The sequence below is a fragment of the Leopardus geoffroyi genome, chromosome C3 (assembly GCF_018350155.1).
Source record: "Leopardus geoffroyi isolate Oge1 chromosome C3, O.geoffroyi_Oge1_pat1.0, whole genome shotgun sequence".
NCBI lineage: Eukaryota > Metazoa > Chordata > Mammalia > Carnivora > Felidae > Leopardus > Leopardus geoffroyi.
Genome location: NC_059338.1, coordinates 108716320 through 108732859, shown reverse-complemented (window position 1 = coordinate 108732859; position 16540 = coordinate 108716320). Strand labels below are relative to the sequence as shown.

The window sequence follows — 16540 nt, the reverse complement described above, 5'->3', positions numbered from 1 at the left end:
TAACCGACTGAGCCACCCAGGCGCCCCGCCATGCTTGATGTTTTTGAGGGATCCTGTTGTGTGTGTTTTATCCTTGGGAAGTTTTTTTTCTTTTCTTTTCTTTTCTTTTCTTTTCTTTTCTTTTCTTTTCTTTTCTTTGAGCTGAAAATGCTATTTTTATTCTCCTAGCTCTTCTTAGGAAGAAGAAAAGTCACATTGGAATTCAAATAAGTGATGAAGTCTTTTGTTTTAATGAAGGACTTTCTAAGAATGTTATGAATGAATGTGAATATACGGGATGGTAATAGAAGTGCCACTATAACCTTAGTTATAATATTCCATGTTGTGGACACTATAATTTATATGTCAAAATGCTGCAGACAGAAAACAATGCTGGTTTAGTACTTTTCGGCTTGCTGATGGTTCCATGTTCTCTTTTCCCTTTTAGCCTTAAGCCATCTCCGTGTATTGTCTGGAATTAACAATAATGAAGAACACTGCAGCTTCGAGTTTTTCTGTTTGGTTCACAAGCTAGTCTATAGGTTCCCTTTCAATTCATAAAATGCAACGGTTCTCTGATTTTCCTTCTGATGATTACATACTGCTAATTTTCTTTTTTCTTGAACTTGTTCATTTTGCCATGATTTTTTTTTTAAACTTGGGATATTTAGTAATCAGAAACTACTGAGTCTACATCTGAACTGAATTTGCAATATAGACAGATTATAGTTGGGTTTTACTAGTCTGATAATTTCTGCCTATTCATTGGAGTGTTTTAGATTGTTTACATTTTATGTAGTTGTTAGTAAGATTGGTCTCAAGTCTTTTTATTTGTTTTCTATTTGTTCTAGCTAATTCTTGTTCCTTTTTTTTCTTTTCCTGCCTTTGTTGGATTAGCTGAGTGTATTTGAGCATTACATTTTATCTTCATTACTGGTTTATTTGCTGTATCTCTTCGTTTTTTTAGTGGCTGTTCTAGGGTTACCAATATGCGTATTTAATTTATCTACTTTAATAATATTTCACTTCATGGATAATGTAAATATTGTGTTTTACTTTAGTATGCCTATAACAGTATGCTTCTCTTTATTCCTTGCCATCATTTGTGCTAATGTTGTTATGGCTCTTCAATATATATTATAAATCAGTGATATGCTGTTATTATTATGATTGCTTTGAACAGTGTTTTAAGAAATTAAAAAACAAGAAAGTGTGTTGTATTTACCCATTTAGTTACTTCTGGCATTCTTCATTTCTTTACGTAGATCAAATTTTTCATGTAGCAGTATTTTACTTAAGTTTGAAGAACTTCCTTGAATATTGTTGTAGTCCATTTCATCTTGATGCAAATTCTTTCAGCTTGTGTTTGAGAAAGTCTTTGCTGCTTTCTTTGCTTAACAATTCTGATTTCTAGATTTAACCTTTGGGTTAACTCCTACTTACCTGCTTATGACTAGGGCTTTTCTAGTAGTAGCTCTATTTTCTATTCAAAAGAGAATAGCAAGAGTTGGGATGAGAGAAAAATGGCCAACTGTAAGAAGATGAAAGGATTTTAGTGAGAGTAATAGAAATAGCTTAAAGTAATTCCTTCCTTTTTTGAACTTTTCCAAGACTTTAACAAAAACTCTCTAATATTTGTCAAAAATTTTCACTTTTTATAAGCTATTTATCCGTATGAACTTTATTTTTGTCATTTGTTAAATGAAAATGACAGTATCTTAGAGGATTTTTGTGATGATTGTGAAGAATGAATATAAAGCTTCTTGCATTGTTTGTACTCATAATAGTTATTCAGAATATTATTTTACAGTATAAGACTTACCTGTTTGCTTTTATTTTTATTTATTTATTTATTTATTTATTTATTTATTTATTTATTTATTTTTACCTGTTTGCTTTTAAAATACATTCCTTTATATATAATACTCTGAAGTTGAGGACTCTTTCTTTTTCTACTTACCAACTTTTTATCTCCTGTACTGCAGTGTGCAGAGAATTCTGAATGTCATCCTCTACCACCTCCATTCTACTTTACTATGTTCAGACTCTTTTTTTATGTCTAGACTTAATGGAGTCTTTCCCTCTCTTAATCTACTCAACCATTTACTCTTTTTTAATTTGTTTTATGTTTTTTACATTTATTTTTGAGAGACAGAGAGAATGTGAGCGGGGATGGGGCAGAGAGCGAGAGAGAGGGAGACAGAATCCGAAGCAGGCTCCAGGCTCTGAGCTGTCAGCACAGAGCCTGACATGGAGCTTGAACCCACGAACCATGAGATCATGACCTGAGCCAAAGTCAGACACTTACCTAACTGAGCCACCTAGGCGCCCTGTCTCTATCAAACTTCTACAATGATCTATTAGAATTGTAGAATTTGAGAATTCTACAATTTGTAGAATTTGTAGAATTACAGAATTTGTAGAATTGTAGAATTTGAGATGATTATAAATACTACAGTATTCAGATTTGATATCTTTTTGGTAGAGAATTAAATTTACCCACGTTGTTCAAAGATGGAATAATTTTAAGGAGAGACTCTCCATTGGTGTTGATGTTTGTTTTGTGCATCTGCATACGTAGAGGTGTTCCTGAATGTTCGGTTAGTTGTTGAGCTCTTCCTGAAGTCTAGGCTCACACCTGAACATTAGTGTACTCTTTAGCTCTCTTGGCAGGTTTTATTGTTTGCCTCAATTTGTCTAAATGCAAATTAGATCTTTGTAATTTAGATCCTTGTAAATTAGATCTCATTCTCAACTTCAATATTTTATTTAGTAACACTAGTATTTGCTTCTGCATTTGTTTTATAGGGAAAATAGGAAATATTGAATATTAAATAAAATTATTCTAATATTTACAATGCAAATAGCAATGTAATGGGAGGGGAAAATGTTATTTTGAGGTTTCTCTATTAAGTAGTTCACATTAACAGAAAATTGTCATATATCAGAGAAAAGCCAGTAAGAGATTGGATACACCTTTGTGAAATAAATTATTATTCTTTTTCAAATGAGACAAACTTCAAAATGTTAGAGTATTGGCTCTGAAAAAATGTTTATTAGATATATAAATTATAATATTTTGATGGAAAAGAATACCTTGTTCTCTTATAACAGTTAAAGGTATTTATATCTTAATCACTGTTTAAGGTATCTGAGTATAAATGGACACTCAGGTATAGAGTAGATGTGGAGGGGTTTCAAATACAAAATAAACAAGTGTTTCTTTTTTTTTTTTTAAATTAAAAAAAAATTTTTTTTTTCAACGTTTATTTATTTTTGGGACAGAGAGAGACAGAGCATGAACGGGGGAGGGGCAGAGAGAGAGGGAGACACAGAATCGGAAACAGGCTCCAGGCTCTGAGCCATCAGCCCAGAGCCCGACGCGGGGCTCGAACTCACGGACCGCGAGATCGTGACCTGGCTGAAGTCGGACGCTTAACCGACTGCGCCACCCAGGCGCCCCAACAAGTGTTTCTTTATGAAACAGGAATATGGTAAACATTATGGCTCTTGAGTTTTTCCTTTTTTTTTAAGCAGCATACTTAATATTATACCACTTTTTTAGGAGTAAGTGTCCCATTGATAGCTAAAGTGAAATGAGTCATTATAGTCTGAATACTTCAGAATTTGTGAATTATACTTGTTAATGTTGTAATAGCATATAATTAACACTTTAAAATCTTTGTTACTCCTTTAAAAACTTTAAAAATTTTAAAAATCTCAGTTAGGTTTAGTAGTACTATTGAGAAGGTACTCATGGTACTATTGGGAACATTCTGTGCTTCCTGAAAATTTATCTGAAATGCATTTTTTCATTATTAGAATATGAGAATATTCTGGGAATTTCTCCCTTTTTGGAATTACATATGATTAGAAGATGTTTCCCTCCCCCCCCCCCCCCCCCCGCCCCCATGCTTATAGATCTTTTTCCAGGTTACTTTTTGTATCTTATTTGTTGGCAAAATTTTAACTTTTACATTTGCATATGTTTAGAATATGCTATTTTGATAATAATGCTGTAGTTACATATATTATTTCCTTGCAGAAATGTTTATTTTTTTTTTCTTTTGGGCTCCTAGAATCTTCAGCCAGTTTTCTTACTGCCATTTGGCTTTCTTTCCTTTCTCTTTTTAAACATTTACTTCTTCATCAAAAATTGGCCGAAGGGATAACAGTGGAAATGCCTTGTCTTTTTGGCAGTACTTTTGACAAGCAAAAATTCTGTGTTTTTTCTTCCCTAGTTGTTTTATAGATTCCCTCAAAATTTATATTTATTTTTTGTGGTCTGAGATTTTGGCCTTACGTGATGAAAACACTGTGTTATAATGCAATTTCAGGTTGAATAAATGTTTATCTTGTGCATTTTTATTAAGACAAACGTTTTAAAGCAGAGGTAATGAAACTATGGCCCATGGGCCTACCACCTGTTTTAGTAAATAAAGGTTTTTTGAGACACAGTCTTATTTGTTTACATATTGTCTGTGGCTGTTTTCATTTTTCAACGGGCAGTGGTAGAATTTAGTTGCAACAGACTATACAGATTGCAAGCCTAAGGACAGGCTTTTCAAACCTCAAGTCCTTTGTGACATTTTTTTGACTAAAGGGATTGTGCACAATCCCTTCTCACTGTACTCAATCCCTTCTCCTAATATATGTGCTGTTAGTTGGCCTTTTCTCATAGGGAGAAAGTAGAGCAACTGTGGTTAGGATTATGCGATGTGATAGTGTGATTTTGAACCGTCTCTTTATGTCTTAGTTTCTTTATCTTTAAATGGGAATACTTTTAGGGTGCCTGGGTGGCTCAGTTCATTAAGCATCTGACTTTGGCTCAGGTTATGATTTCACAGTTGTGGATTTGAGTCCTGCATTGGGCTCTGTGCTGACAACTCAGAGTCTGGAGCCTGCTTCACATTCTGTGTCTCTCTCTTCTGCCCATCCCCAACTTGTTCTCTCTCTCTCAAAAACAAATATATGAATATAAAAAAATATTAAATGGGGATACTTTTGCATGGAGAACAGTGTCTAATTCATAGCTTTGTTAAGAGGATAAAGAGATGACTGTAATGTCATTAGCAGTAGGTGACACATTAGAAGTGTCATAAATTAAAAAAAAGTTTCTATTTGTCTCTTTTTCCTCCCTCTCTGCCTTCTCTTTCTCCCTGCTGTTGGTATTTGTTTCAAGTTCAGGAAAGAGCTCATAGGAGGAGTTTTTCTGACAGACAGATCTGGGTATTTATCCCAGCTCAGTCACTTCCTATCTTTTTGATCTTGGGACCTCTTAAGATCTAATTTCATTCTTAAAATATTTAAGGCCTGGTCTGGCACCTCGAAGTGTTCAGTAAAGGTCGTTAGTGTTTCTTTGTGACATATGATTGCTGACTAACGTACATTGCTTTTAATTTTTTTATGCATATAAGGATTGTCCCTGAAGTAGGTAAGTGAAGTACCTGGATAAGGGTACCATCTATTTATACTACATATTTTCTCTCAGAGTGGCTAACACATACATACACATTGCTCGGTTCTTTCTTGCTGAAGGAAGTTTTTTGTAAGAAAACAAAGCACAGTTTTATTAATCTAGTCAAGCACCCAGTCTCCTCCAGCCCCCTAGTGAATTCTGGTAAAAATCAGATAGCAGAATGTGCTTTATGCCAGAATGCCTCCATATATACTTTGGTCTTTCTTCCATTAATTTCTGCCTGTTTCACCTTTCAAATATGAGTAGGTCTAACCACTTCAATCCAGTGCTCTACAAAGAGGAGAGGTTGGCAATAATTATATATGCCTAGTGATAAGAGTGAAGGGGATGTCATAGGCAATAATATACAACAGATTTTCCTTAAATGTGTTGCTGTTAACCAGCACAGTTTGTTTTCTGGCTGGGGAAGTATTCTGGTTCAGGTGGCTCTGTGTGTTTGAAAAGAAGGCAGGAGAGAGATAGGCTAATCTGGCATAAATGGCTCTGGTCCTGTTACTTGAGTAGCATGGATCTCAGAGATAGAAGACAGGCCCCACCACACAGGTGTTTACAGTTAGTACAGTGATGTCTTTCATTATTAAAACGTGGCTTAATGAATGTTTGGCTTTGGCTTGTCAGATTAGCTGTTCTTTTGGGAGGATCAAGTAAAATAATGTAAGGGGGGGCATCAACAGCATTCTCTTCTTGCCCACCCTCACCTCATGTTCTCACCCTTGATGGGAGAAAAGATGTAAGCAGCCTCTTCTGTGGGCTGCAGTTGATGTGTGAAGATGTTGGGGGCATACGCATTCCTTCTTTTAAATGTGCAAGGTACTTTTTTTAGTGACTAAAATTAAGTTGATTAATATTGCTGTCAGGGTAGACGTGAGTCAGAGATTCTAATTTTGACCATGAAGGTGAGTGAATGTGTTTTCCCGGGCTTGCTCTTGTGTTCTCCAAATATACCTCTTCTTTGGTGACTTTATTTGACTCTCTGACTCTGGAATTCAGGGTTTCTCTTAGAGATTCTTTATTGCATCTGACAATTGCTGTTGTACTTGCTACTGGAGAGGGTAGAGGTGCATGTCCTTACAAGCTCTGTATCAGTTCATTTGCAAGGTCCTTCACTGTATTTCATTCAGGCTTTTTTGGTGACCAGAGCATTCAGGTAAGCCTTCATTCTTTTCTGCTTGTCTGCATGCCATGAGGCTGAAGAGCTTAAAGCACATCACTTATTATTTTTTTTTTTAATTTTTTTTTTTTCAACTTTTATTTATTTTTGGGACAGAGAGAGAGCATGAACGGGGGAGGGGCAGAGAGAGAGGGAGACACAGAATCGGAAACAGGCTCCAGGCTCCGAGCCATCAGCCCAGAGCCTGACGCGGGGCTCGAACTCACGGACCGCGAGATCGTGACCTGGCTGAAGTCGGACGCTTAACCGACTGCGCCACCCAGGCGCCCCTAGGCACATCACTTATTGATGCTGCCTTTCAGTTTTTTTCCCTTCAATTCTTTGTTGCATTTTAACCTCTTTGTCTATTTTTATTTTATTAAAAATTTTTTAATGTTTATTTTTGAGAGACAGAGCATGAGCCAGGGGAGGGGCAGAGAGAGAGGGAGACACAGAATCTGAAGCAGGCTCCAGGCTCCGAGCTGTCAGCACAGTCCGATGCGGGGCTTGAACTCATGAACCGTAAGATCATGACCTGAGCTGAAGTTGGATGCTCAACCGACCAGCCACCAAGGCACCCCGTCTCTTGGTCTATTTTTAACCAAGGAGTTGAAATGATTCAGCCACCTGTTTTAAGTCCTATCCTCAATCTTATTCATACCATTGTGAATCTGGGAGTTGATGGGTTTCAAGTTTTAACTGACTCACCCTTATGAGGGCTAAGGTGAAAAGTATGCAACCTGATCCTATCATCTGTCAGTATGAAGGTAATGGATGTATTTACATACATATGGTGTTCACCACATTTTCCCTCTGTTAGGAACTTTTGTAAGGAAATGACATTCTTGCTTGTTTCATGAGGAGCAAAGGGCAGTATTTTCAGAAATAGCTATGTGGTCCCCAAGAGAAAACATTCTTTTACCATGAAATGTACTTACCAGACATTTTGGGAAAATTGCAACCTAAATAAGAGATATAACTGTAATGTGTTTGGGGTTAAAAATGACCTCAAAACATTTTAGTTTGTATTTTTGAGAACAGGGTATCTTTTATTAGAAATTAGAGACTTTCAATGAAGTAAAATGTGTTAAAAAATGATGCATACTGTTTGGAAGCAGATAGTGAGCTCATAATGATGGAAGTAATTCTAATTTTAATAGTAAATATTGTAATTCTTGTTTTGCTTTTTATTTAATTTGGCTGAGGTAGGATTTGAATGGAAGCTGATCTGTGACTGATGCAATTAAGATGTAATTGAAATGAAAACTAGGTGAAATTATGAAAAGGATTATTTTCTAATTATATATGCAACCCTAATTTCCTAACTATAATTAAGAAAGATTTGCATTTGCACATTTGGTAGTGTTTGTTTTATAGTATATATTCCTGTAAGTACCATGATTAATGGTCATTTTTAAAGTGACTAAAATTTCAGGATTATTACAAATTTTGTTTAAGCAAATTATTTTTTTTCTTTTGAATAATAAAACTGTGTAATTTGTAGGGAAGCTTTCTTCACTGTTATTTTTTTTAACTATTTGAAATCTTATATTTAGTCTATGCACTTTACCCTTTTTTTGCTGCTAATCACTTTTAAAAAATAAAAACTTGTTCTCTTACTTTAAAATGTTTGTCATCTCATGTATGCCAGATTTATTGGACTGCAGTAGTTTTAGTGCATTTTGGCTGGAATGTTTATTATGACATCACTGTAATCTATATACAGTATGTGATTTCAGATGGTTTCAGTGTTAAATATTTTCATAATTATGCTAGTTTTGGCAGTTCACTTGGAACTTTTTCACATTTCTTTAATGAACATGTTTTACTTCTGGGCTTTTGAGACAACCATATGTTTCAAAAATTAATAGTGTGTTTTAATGTTAACGTTGTGCAGAAGTGTATGACTACAGACATTTTTAAGGATGTAAGCTGAACTAAAAGTAATTACAGTAAGGTTTTATTCATAGTAGTAGTCCTTTAGTATTTAGAGAACATTCCACCAAAATAACAGAAGATGTCATTATAAAGATTGAATAGTAAAGTTGTTTTGTAGAATGAAACACTGTGAAGTTTGTTTTGCATTAACTTAAAATGACATAAATTCATGTGAATTTTTTTTTAAGATAGCAAATCTGTTACTGTCTGCTTGTCTTGAAGTTTCAAACATTTTTTTTTCTTTTGCTAATATATCACTAGCATCTGAAGCTGTGTTGTCTTATAAAAGATTCATCTTCTATAATTGTTCTCTTAGGGTGGCATTGAATAAAAAATTTGTTGTCTAAAGGTCTTATCATTGTTATTTTCTTTTAGTATCTTATTAGATTGGTAAATTTACTGGTTTTCCATCTTTTCTTGAAATTTTCTCTTCAAATATGTAAAATAGAAAACTGAATTCCTCACCATTCTTGTATTATCAAATAGTTTTATTATTGATTAATAAATTGATGAGGCACAGTGCACCATCAGTTATCCTTTGTATGTAAGGCAAATTGCTTTCTTTTTTATTTTTAAAGTTTATTTTATTTTGATAGAGAGCATGCACAAATGGGGGAGGGATGGAGAGAGAGAGAGAATCCCAAGCAGGCTCTGCACTGTCAGTACAGAGCCCAACGTGGGGCTTGAACTCACGAACCCTGAGATCATGACCTGAGCCAAAATCAAGAGTCAAATGCTTAATTGACTGAGCCACCCAGGTGCCCCAAAATGTGCTCTTTTATCCCCAAAATGGGAATAAGAAGATGGCTGATGCTTTTACCTCATATTACTACCCAATCTATTTCCTTCCTATATTGCCTGTCTTCTTGAAGGGGCAATCTATGTTTATTATTTATGCTTTAAATTCTTACTCACTTTTTTTTTTATTTTTATTAAAAAAAAATTTTTTTTTTTTAACGTTTATTTATTTTTGAGACAGAGACAGAGCATGAACGGGGGAGGGGCAGAGAGACAGGGAGACACAGAATCGGAAGCAGGCTCCAGGCTCTGAGCCATCAGCCCAGAGCCCGATGCGGGGCTCGAACTCACAGACCGCGAGATCGTGACCTGGGCTGAAGTCGGACACTTAACCGACTGAGCCACCCAGGCGCCCCTCTTACTCACTTTTTGAACTATTCATTTACTGCTCCTACTCTTGTTCCTCTACTAGAACTGCTAAATCTCCTTTCTTATTGGTTATTGGCATCCTAATTACCAAATCTTGAAATATGGCCAAGTAGAATGAAGACTGAGAACATTTTTATAGTTCTCTTAAATTTTTTAAATTTTTATTTTTTTAATGTTTATTTTTATCTGAGAGAGAGCAAGAGAGCGAGAGCGCGTGCAGTTAACCGACTAAGCCACCCAGGCGCCCCACATCTTTATAGTTCTTAATGTTATCTCACTTTTACTGAACTGGTTCATGCCTTTAGTTTCTGGTGTGGTTCTTTCACCTTACATTGTATACTTGGGCTTTATTTGACTAATCATTATTTCTTGTACATGCTACATACATATATGCTGCTTTTGCTAATGGTTTGCCTCTATGTAGCCTCCAATCTTAGCCTAAAACTTTCCTATACTTCTATAAGCCTAACCTCTCTAGTTCTTCCAAATAGTTCTTAATAGTTCTTTCTGTTCCTAACTTAAAGTACTCTGTAAAACAAGCTATATATGTTTTTAGTGGACTCTGAAAATTAGTATTATATCTAATTTGGCTTTGTACATTCAACAATTAGCACATAAGAGCATTATATAAACTTGTTGAATCAAGGTAAGAAAAGTGTACTGTTTGCACTGTATAAAGGAATATGTTTTGAAAATGTGTTGTGTTGAAGTTTTTGCTATCCATATCAAAACCCAATTAAGCCTTATGTTTAATGAGAATAATAATTCAGTAAAAATAATAGGATGCAAAGGATTCTAAGGATTATTAAGATTAATCATTAAGGTGATTAAGAAGACAGCTTGGATTCTTAACACACACAATACTGGGGGTCTTACCATGTAAACAACAAACAGGAGACAATTAAGACCTTTTCCATTTATTTTGTATTCAAATGGCAAGTGTTTAAAGCTTTGTTTAATAGTCTTTTTTTGCAAAAGTCATATGTAAGGATTTCTTGACATTATCAATTGGTTTGTTTAGATACTCAAGAAAGGAAGAATTTGTGGTTTAAACTACTCGTTATTTTTAAACAGTGTTTGAGAATGCAAATTATAAGAATTGTTTGGTATACAGATTTTTAGAGCTAAAAAATAAAATTAGAGTCTAATCAAATTTAGTAACCCTAAGCTATATATTTAACTGAAATATGTCTCCTAATTCTTGAGTGATGATTGATACTTTACTTTTCTTAAAAATAGGATGACCATGAAAGCTGTGGTTCTAATTCTACCAACCGTAGTACTACTGAGAACACGAAATCATCAGTAAAACCCCGAAGAATTCAGCAGGCTGCTCCCACAGATCCTGATTTACCACCAGGTAACTTCTGAATGGGCTTGTTAAGGCCAAAATTACACTTGTTATTAATCATTGTTGTAGCCAATTGTAGAATATACACTTTAGTATTTAGTGTCCTAAAATACTTAGAGTACATGTGTATGTGGGTTTGCTTCATAACATAAGAACACATTGAGTCCAGAGCCCTCCAAAATGTCTTCTGTTCAATTTTGATGCTCTTTTGCAGCAGGTTGTTCCTAAAGTTTCTTTCTTACATCCTGTCCGAGCAAAGATATGCCTCTGCTTTCCCATAGTCTCTTTGTTCCCCTTCCTTCTTGATAAACAGTAAAGACACTAGATTGTTCTGAGTTTCAGTAAACTATAGAATTCACCAGGAGGATCACCATCTCTTTTACTTCCTGAAATATTTATTTACCTAGAACAGTAGTGGCTTACAAATAACAGTTGCTTAGTAACTATTTAATGAAGAAAAAACCACGATCATGACCTATCAGCCCCGTGGCTGGCGTGCATTGTTGCTTTTTTAAGTTAGGGGTTGTTTTTATCAGTCACTTCTCTTTTGATTTTATTCATCAGTCATTTCTGTTTCTCAGATGTATAGTTGATGTTAGTATATACTTGTTTTATGCGCCAAAGGTTTGTAGGCTTTCTGTTGGGTTTAACCTTTAAGTTTTGACAGTCTTCTTGCACCATCTACTAACAGACTGGTGTTAGGTACAGCATTTCATAGCCCTCCTCCTCAGATATGTTCTAAGTTAAATTTCAATTGATTAAACATTTTAAACTAGTGTTATAGTGATGTTAATGCTGATGCTTCATATATTCTGAATTTCATCTAACAAGTCTCCATAATACCTCTGGCTTTAGAATAGATTAATTGCTACAGCTGGAGAAGGTGCCAGAAGAAGATATTTTACTTCTGAATGTTTCTAATTCTACTTGGAGTGATGTGATGGTTCCAGAACCAACCAACCTACCTACCTACCTACCTACCTACCTACCTTCCTTCCTTCCTTCCTTCCTTCCTTCCTTCCTTTCTTTTTTTCTGAAATTTATTGTCAAATTGGTTTCCATATAACACCCAGTGCTCATCCCAACAGGTGCTGTCCTCAATACGCCTTACCCACCTTCCTCTCCCTCCCACCCCTCATCAAGCCTCAGTTCTCAGTTTTTAAGAGTCTTATGTTTTGGCTCCCTCCTTCTCTAACCATTTTTTCCCCCTCTCCCCCGTGGTCTTCTGTTAAGTTTCTCAGGATCCACATAGGAGTGAAAACATATGGTATCTGTCTTTCTCTGTATGACTTATTTCACTTAGTATAACACTCTCCAGTTCCATCCACGTTGCTACAAAAGGCCATATTTCATTCTTTCTTATTGCCACATAGTATTCCATTGTGTATATAAACCATTTCTTTACTTTATCCATTCATTTAACCATTTCTTTATCCATTCATCAGTTGATGGACATTTAGGCTCTTTCCATAATTTGGCTATTGTTGAAAGTGCTGCTATAAACATTGAGGTACAAGTGCCCCTATGCATCAGCACTCCTGTATCCCTTGGGTAAATTCCTAGCAGTGCTACTGCTGGGTCATAGGGTAGGTCTATTTTTAATTTTTTGAGGCAACTCCACACTGTTTTCCAGAGCGACTGCACCAGTTTGCATTCCCACCAACAGTGCAAGAGGGTTCCCGTGTCTCCACATACTCTCCAGCATCTATAGTCTCCTGATTTGTTCATTTTAGCCACTCTGACTGGCGTGAGGTGGTATCTGAGTGTGGTTTTGATTTGTGTTTCCCTGATGAGGAGCGACGCTGAGCATCTTTTCATGTGCCTGTTGGCCATCCGGATGTCTTCTTTAGAGAAGTGTCTATTCATGTTTTCTGCCCATTTCTTCACTGGATTATTTATTTTCTGGGTGTGGAGTTTGGTGAGCTCTTTATAGATTTTGGATACTAGCCTTTTGTCTGATGTCATTTGCAAATATCTTTTCCCATTCTGTTGGTTGCCTTTTAGTTTTGTTGATTGTTTCCTTTGCAGTGCAGAAGCTTTTTATCTTCATGAGGTCCCAATAGTTCATTTTTGGTTTTAATTCCCTTGCCTTTGGAGATGTGTCGAGTAAGAAATTGCTGCGGCTGAGGTCAGAGAGATTTTTTTCCTGCTTTCTCCTCTAGGGTTTTGATGGTTTCCTGTCTCACATTCAGGTCCTTTATCCATTTTGAGTTTATTTTTGTGAATGGTGTAAGAAAGTGATTTAGTTTCATTCTTCTGCGTGTTGCTGTCCAGCTCTCCCAGCACCATTTATTAAAGAGACTGTCTTTTTTCCATTGGATATTCTTTCCTGCTTTGTCAAAGATCAGTTGGCCATACATTTGTGAGTCTAGTTCTGGGGTTTCTATTCTATTCCATTGGTCTATGTGTCTGTTTTTGTGCCAATACCATGCTGTCTTGATGATTACAGCTTTGTAGTAGAGGCTAAAGTCTGGGATTGTGATGCTTCCTGCTTTGGTCGTCTTTTTCAAAATTACTTTTGCTATTCAGGGTCTTTTGTGGTTCCATACAAACTTTAGGATTGCTTGTTCTAGTTTCGAGAAGAATGCTGGTGCAATTTTGATTGGGATTGCATTGAATGTGTAGATAGCTTTGGGTAGTATTGACATTTTAACAATATTTATTCTTCCAATCCATGAGCACGGAATGTTTTTCCATTTCTTTAAATCTTCTTCAATTTCCTTCATAAGCTTTCTAAAGTTTTCAGCATACAGATCTTTTACATCTTTGGTTAGGTTTATTTCTAGGTATTTTATGCTTCTTGGTGCAATTGTGAATGGGATCAGTTTCTTTATTTGTCTCTCTGTTGCCTCATTACTAGTGTATGAGAACGCAACTGATTTCTGTACATTGATTTTCTGTCCTGCGACTTTGCTGAATTCATGTATGAGTTCTAGCAGACTTGTGGTGGAGTCTATCGGATTTTCCATGTATAATATCGTGTCATCTGCAAAAAGTGAAAGCTTGACTTCATCTTTGCCAATTTTGATGCCTTTGATTTCCTTCTGTTGTCTGATTGCTGATGCTCGCACTTCCAACACTATGTTAAACAACAGCGGTGAGAGTGGACATCCCTGTCGTGTTCCTGATCTCGGGGAAAGCTCTCAGTTTTTCCCCATTGAGGATGATGTTAGCTGTGGGCTTTTCATAAGTGGCTTTTATGATGTTTAAGTATGTTCCTTCTATCCCGACTTTGTTGAGGGTTTTTATTAAGAAAGGATGGTGAATTTTGTCAAATGCTTTTTCTGCATCGATTGACAGGATCCTGTGCTTCTTTTCTTTTATTAACGTGATGTATGACATTGATTTGCAAATGTTGAACCAGTCCTGCAGCCCAGGAATGAATCCCACTAGGTCATGGTGAATAATTCTTTTCATACACTGTTGAATTCGGTATGCTAGTATCTTATTGAGAATTTTTGCATCTATATTTATCAGGGATATTGGCCTGTAGTCCTCTTCTTTTGCTGGGTCTCTGGTTTAGGAATGAAAGTAATGCTGGCTTCATAGAATGAGTCTGGAAGTTTTCCTTCCCTTTCTATTTTTTGGAACAGCTTGAGAAGGATAGGTATTATTTCTGCTTTAAATTTCTGGTAGAATTCCCCAGGGAAGCCATCTGGTCCTGGACTCTTATTTGTTGGGAGATTATTGATAACTGATTCAATTTCTTTGCTAGTTATGGGTCTGTTCAAGTTTTCTATTTCTTCCTGTTTGAGTTTTGGAAGCGTGTGGGCATTTAGGAATTTGTCCATTTCTTCCAGGTTTTCCAGTTTGTTGGCATATAATTTTTCATAGTATTCCCTGATAATTTCTTGTATTTCTGAGGGATTGGTTGTAATAATTCCATTTTCATTCATGATTTTATCTGTTGGGGTCCTCTCCCTTTTCTTCTTGAGAAGCCTGGCTAGAGGTTTATCAATTTGTTTATTTTTTCAAAAAACCAACTCTTGGTTTCGTTGATCTGCTCTACAGTTTTTTTAGATTGTATATTGTTTATTTCTGCTCTGATCTTTATTATTTCTCTTCTTCTGCTGGGTTTGGGGTGTCTTTGCTGCTCTGGTTCTATTTCCTTTAGGTGTGCTGTTAGATTTTGTATTTGGGATTTTTTCTTGTTTCTTGAGATAGGCCTGAATTGCAATGTATTTTCCTCTTTGGACTGCCTTCGTTGCATCCCAAAGTGTTTGGATTGTTGTATTTTCATTTTCGTTTGTTTCCATATATTTCTTAATTTCTTCTCTAATTGCCTGGTTGACTCATTCATTCTTAATAGGGTGTTTTTTAATTTCCATGCTTTTGGACGTTTTCCAGAGTTTTTCCTGTGGTTGATTTCAAGTTTCATAGCATTTTGGTCTGAAAGTGTGCATGGTATGATCTCAATTCTTGTATACTTATGAAGGGCTGTTTTGTGACCCAGTATGTGATCTATCTTGGAGAATGTTCCATGTGCACTCGAGAAGAAAGTATATTCTGTTGCTTTGGGATGCAGGGTTCTTAATATATCTGCCAAGTCCATCTGATCCAATGTATCATTCAGGGCCCTTGTTTCTTTATTGATCCTGTGTCTAGATGATCTATCCATTGCCATAAGTGGGGTATTAAAGTCCCCTGCAATTACCACATTCTTATCAATAAGGTTGGTTATGTTTGTGATTCATTGTTTTATATATTTGGGGACTCTCATATTCGGCACATTGACATTTATAATTGCTAGCTCTTCCTGATGGATAGACCGTGTAATTATTATATAATGCCCTTCTTCATCTCTTGTTACAGCCTTAATTTAAAGTCTAGTTAGTCTGATATAAGTATGGCTACTCCAGCTTTCTTTTGACTTCCAGTAGCATGATAGATAGTTCTCCATCCCCTCACTTTCAATCTGAAGGTGTCCTCAGGTCTAAAATGAGTCTCTTGTAGACAGCACATAGATGGGTCTTGTTTTTTTATCCATTCTGATACCCTGTGTCTTTTGGGTGGAGCATTTAGTCCATTGATGTTCAGTGTTATTATAGAAAGATATGGGTTTAGAGTCATTGTGATGTCTGTAGGTTTCATGCTTGTAGTGATGTCTCTGGTACCTTGTCTCACAGGATCCCCCTTAGGATCTCTTGTAGGGCTGGTTTAGTGGTGATGAATTCCTTCAGTTTTTGTTTGTTTGGGAAGACCTTTATCTCTCCTTCTATTCTAAATGACAGACTTGCTGCATAAAGGATTCTCAGCTGCATATTTTTTCTGTTCATCACCTTGAAGATTTCCTGCCATTCCTTTCTGGCCTGCCAAGTTTCAGAAGAGGGATCGGTCACGAGTCTTATTGGTCTCCCTTTATATGTTAGAGCATGTTTATCCCTAGCTGCTTTCAGAATTTTCTCTTTATCCTTGTATTTTGCCAGTTTGGCTATGATATGTCGTGCAGAAGATTGATTCAAGTTACATCTGAAGG

At 36.0% G+C, this 16540-nt stretch overlaps 1 protein-coding gene across 12 annotated transcripts in view; it reads left to right on the top strand.

Moving 5' to 3' along the window:
* Nucleotides 1-16540, top strand: part of VPS13B (vacuolar protein sorting 13 homolog B) — an 811203-nt gene that overhangs the window by 62852 nt on the left and 731811 nt on the right. For all 12 annotated transcript variants that reach the window (XR_006706367.1, XM_045454090.1, XM_045454093.1 and 9 more), the window contains one exon: nucleotides 10953-11073. Coding sequence is in view for 11 of the 12 variants with exons in the window: in XM_045454090.1 (XP_045310046.1) it covers nucleotides 10953-11073 (121 nt within the window). In the remaining variant the exon portion in view is untranslated. The remainder of the gene's footprint in view (nucleotides 1-10952; nucleotides 11074-16540) is intronic.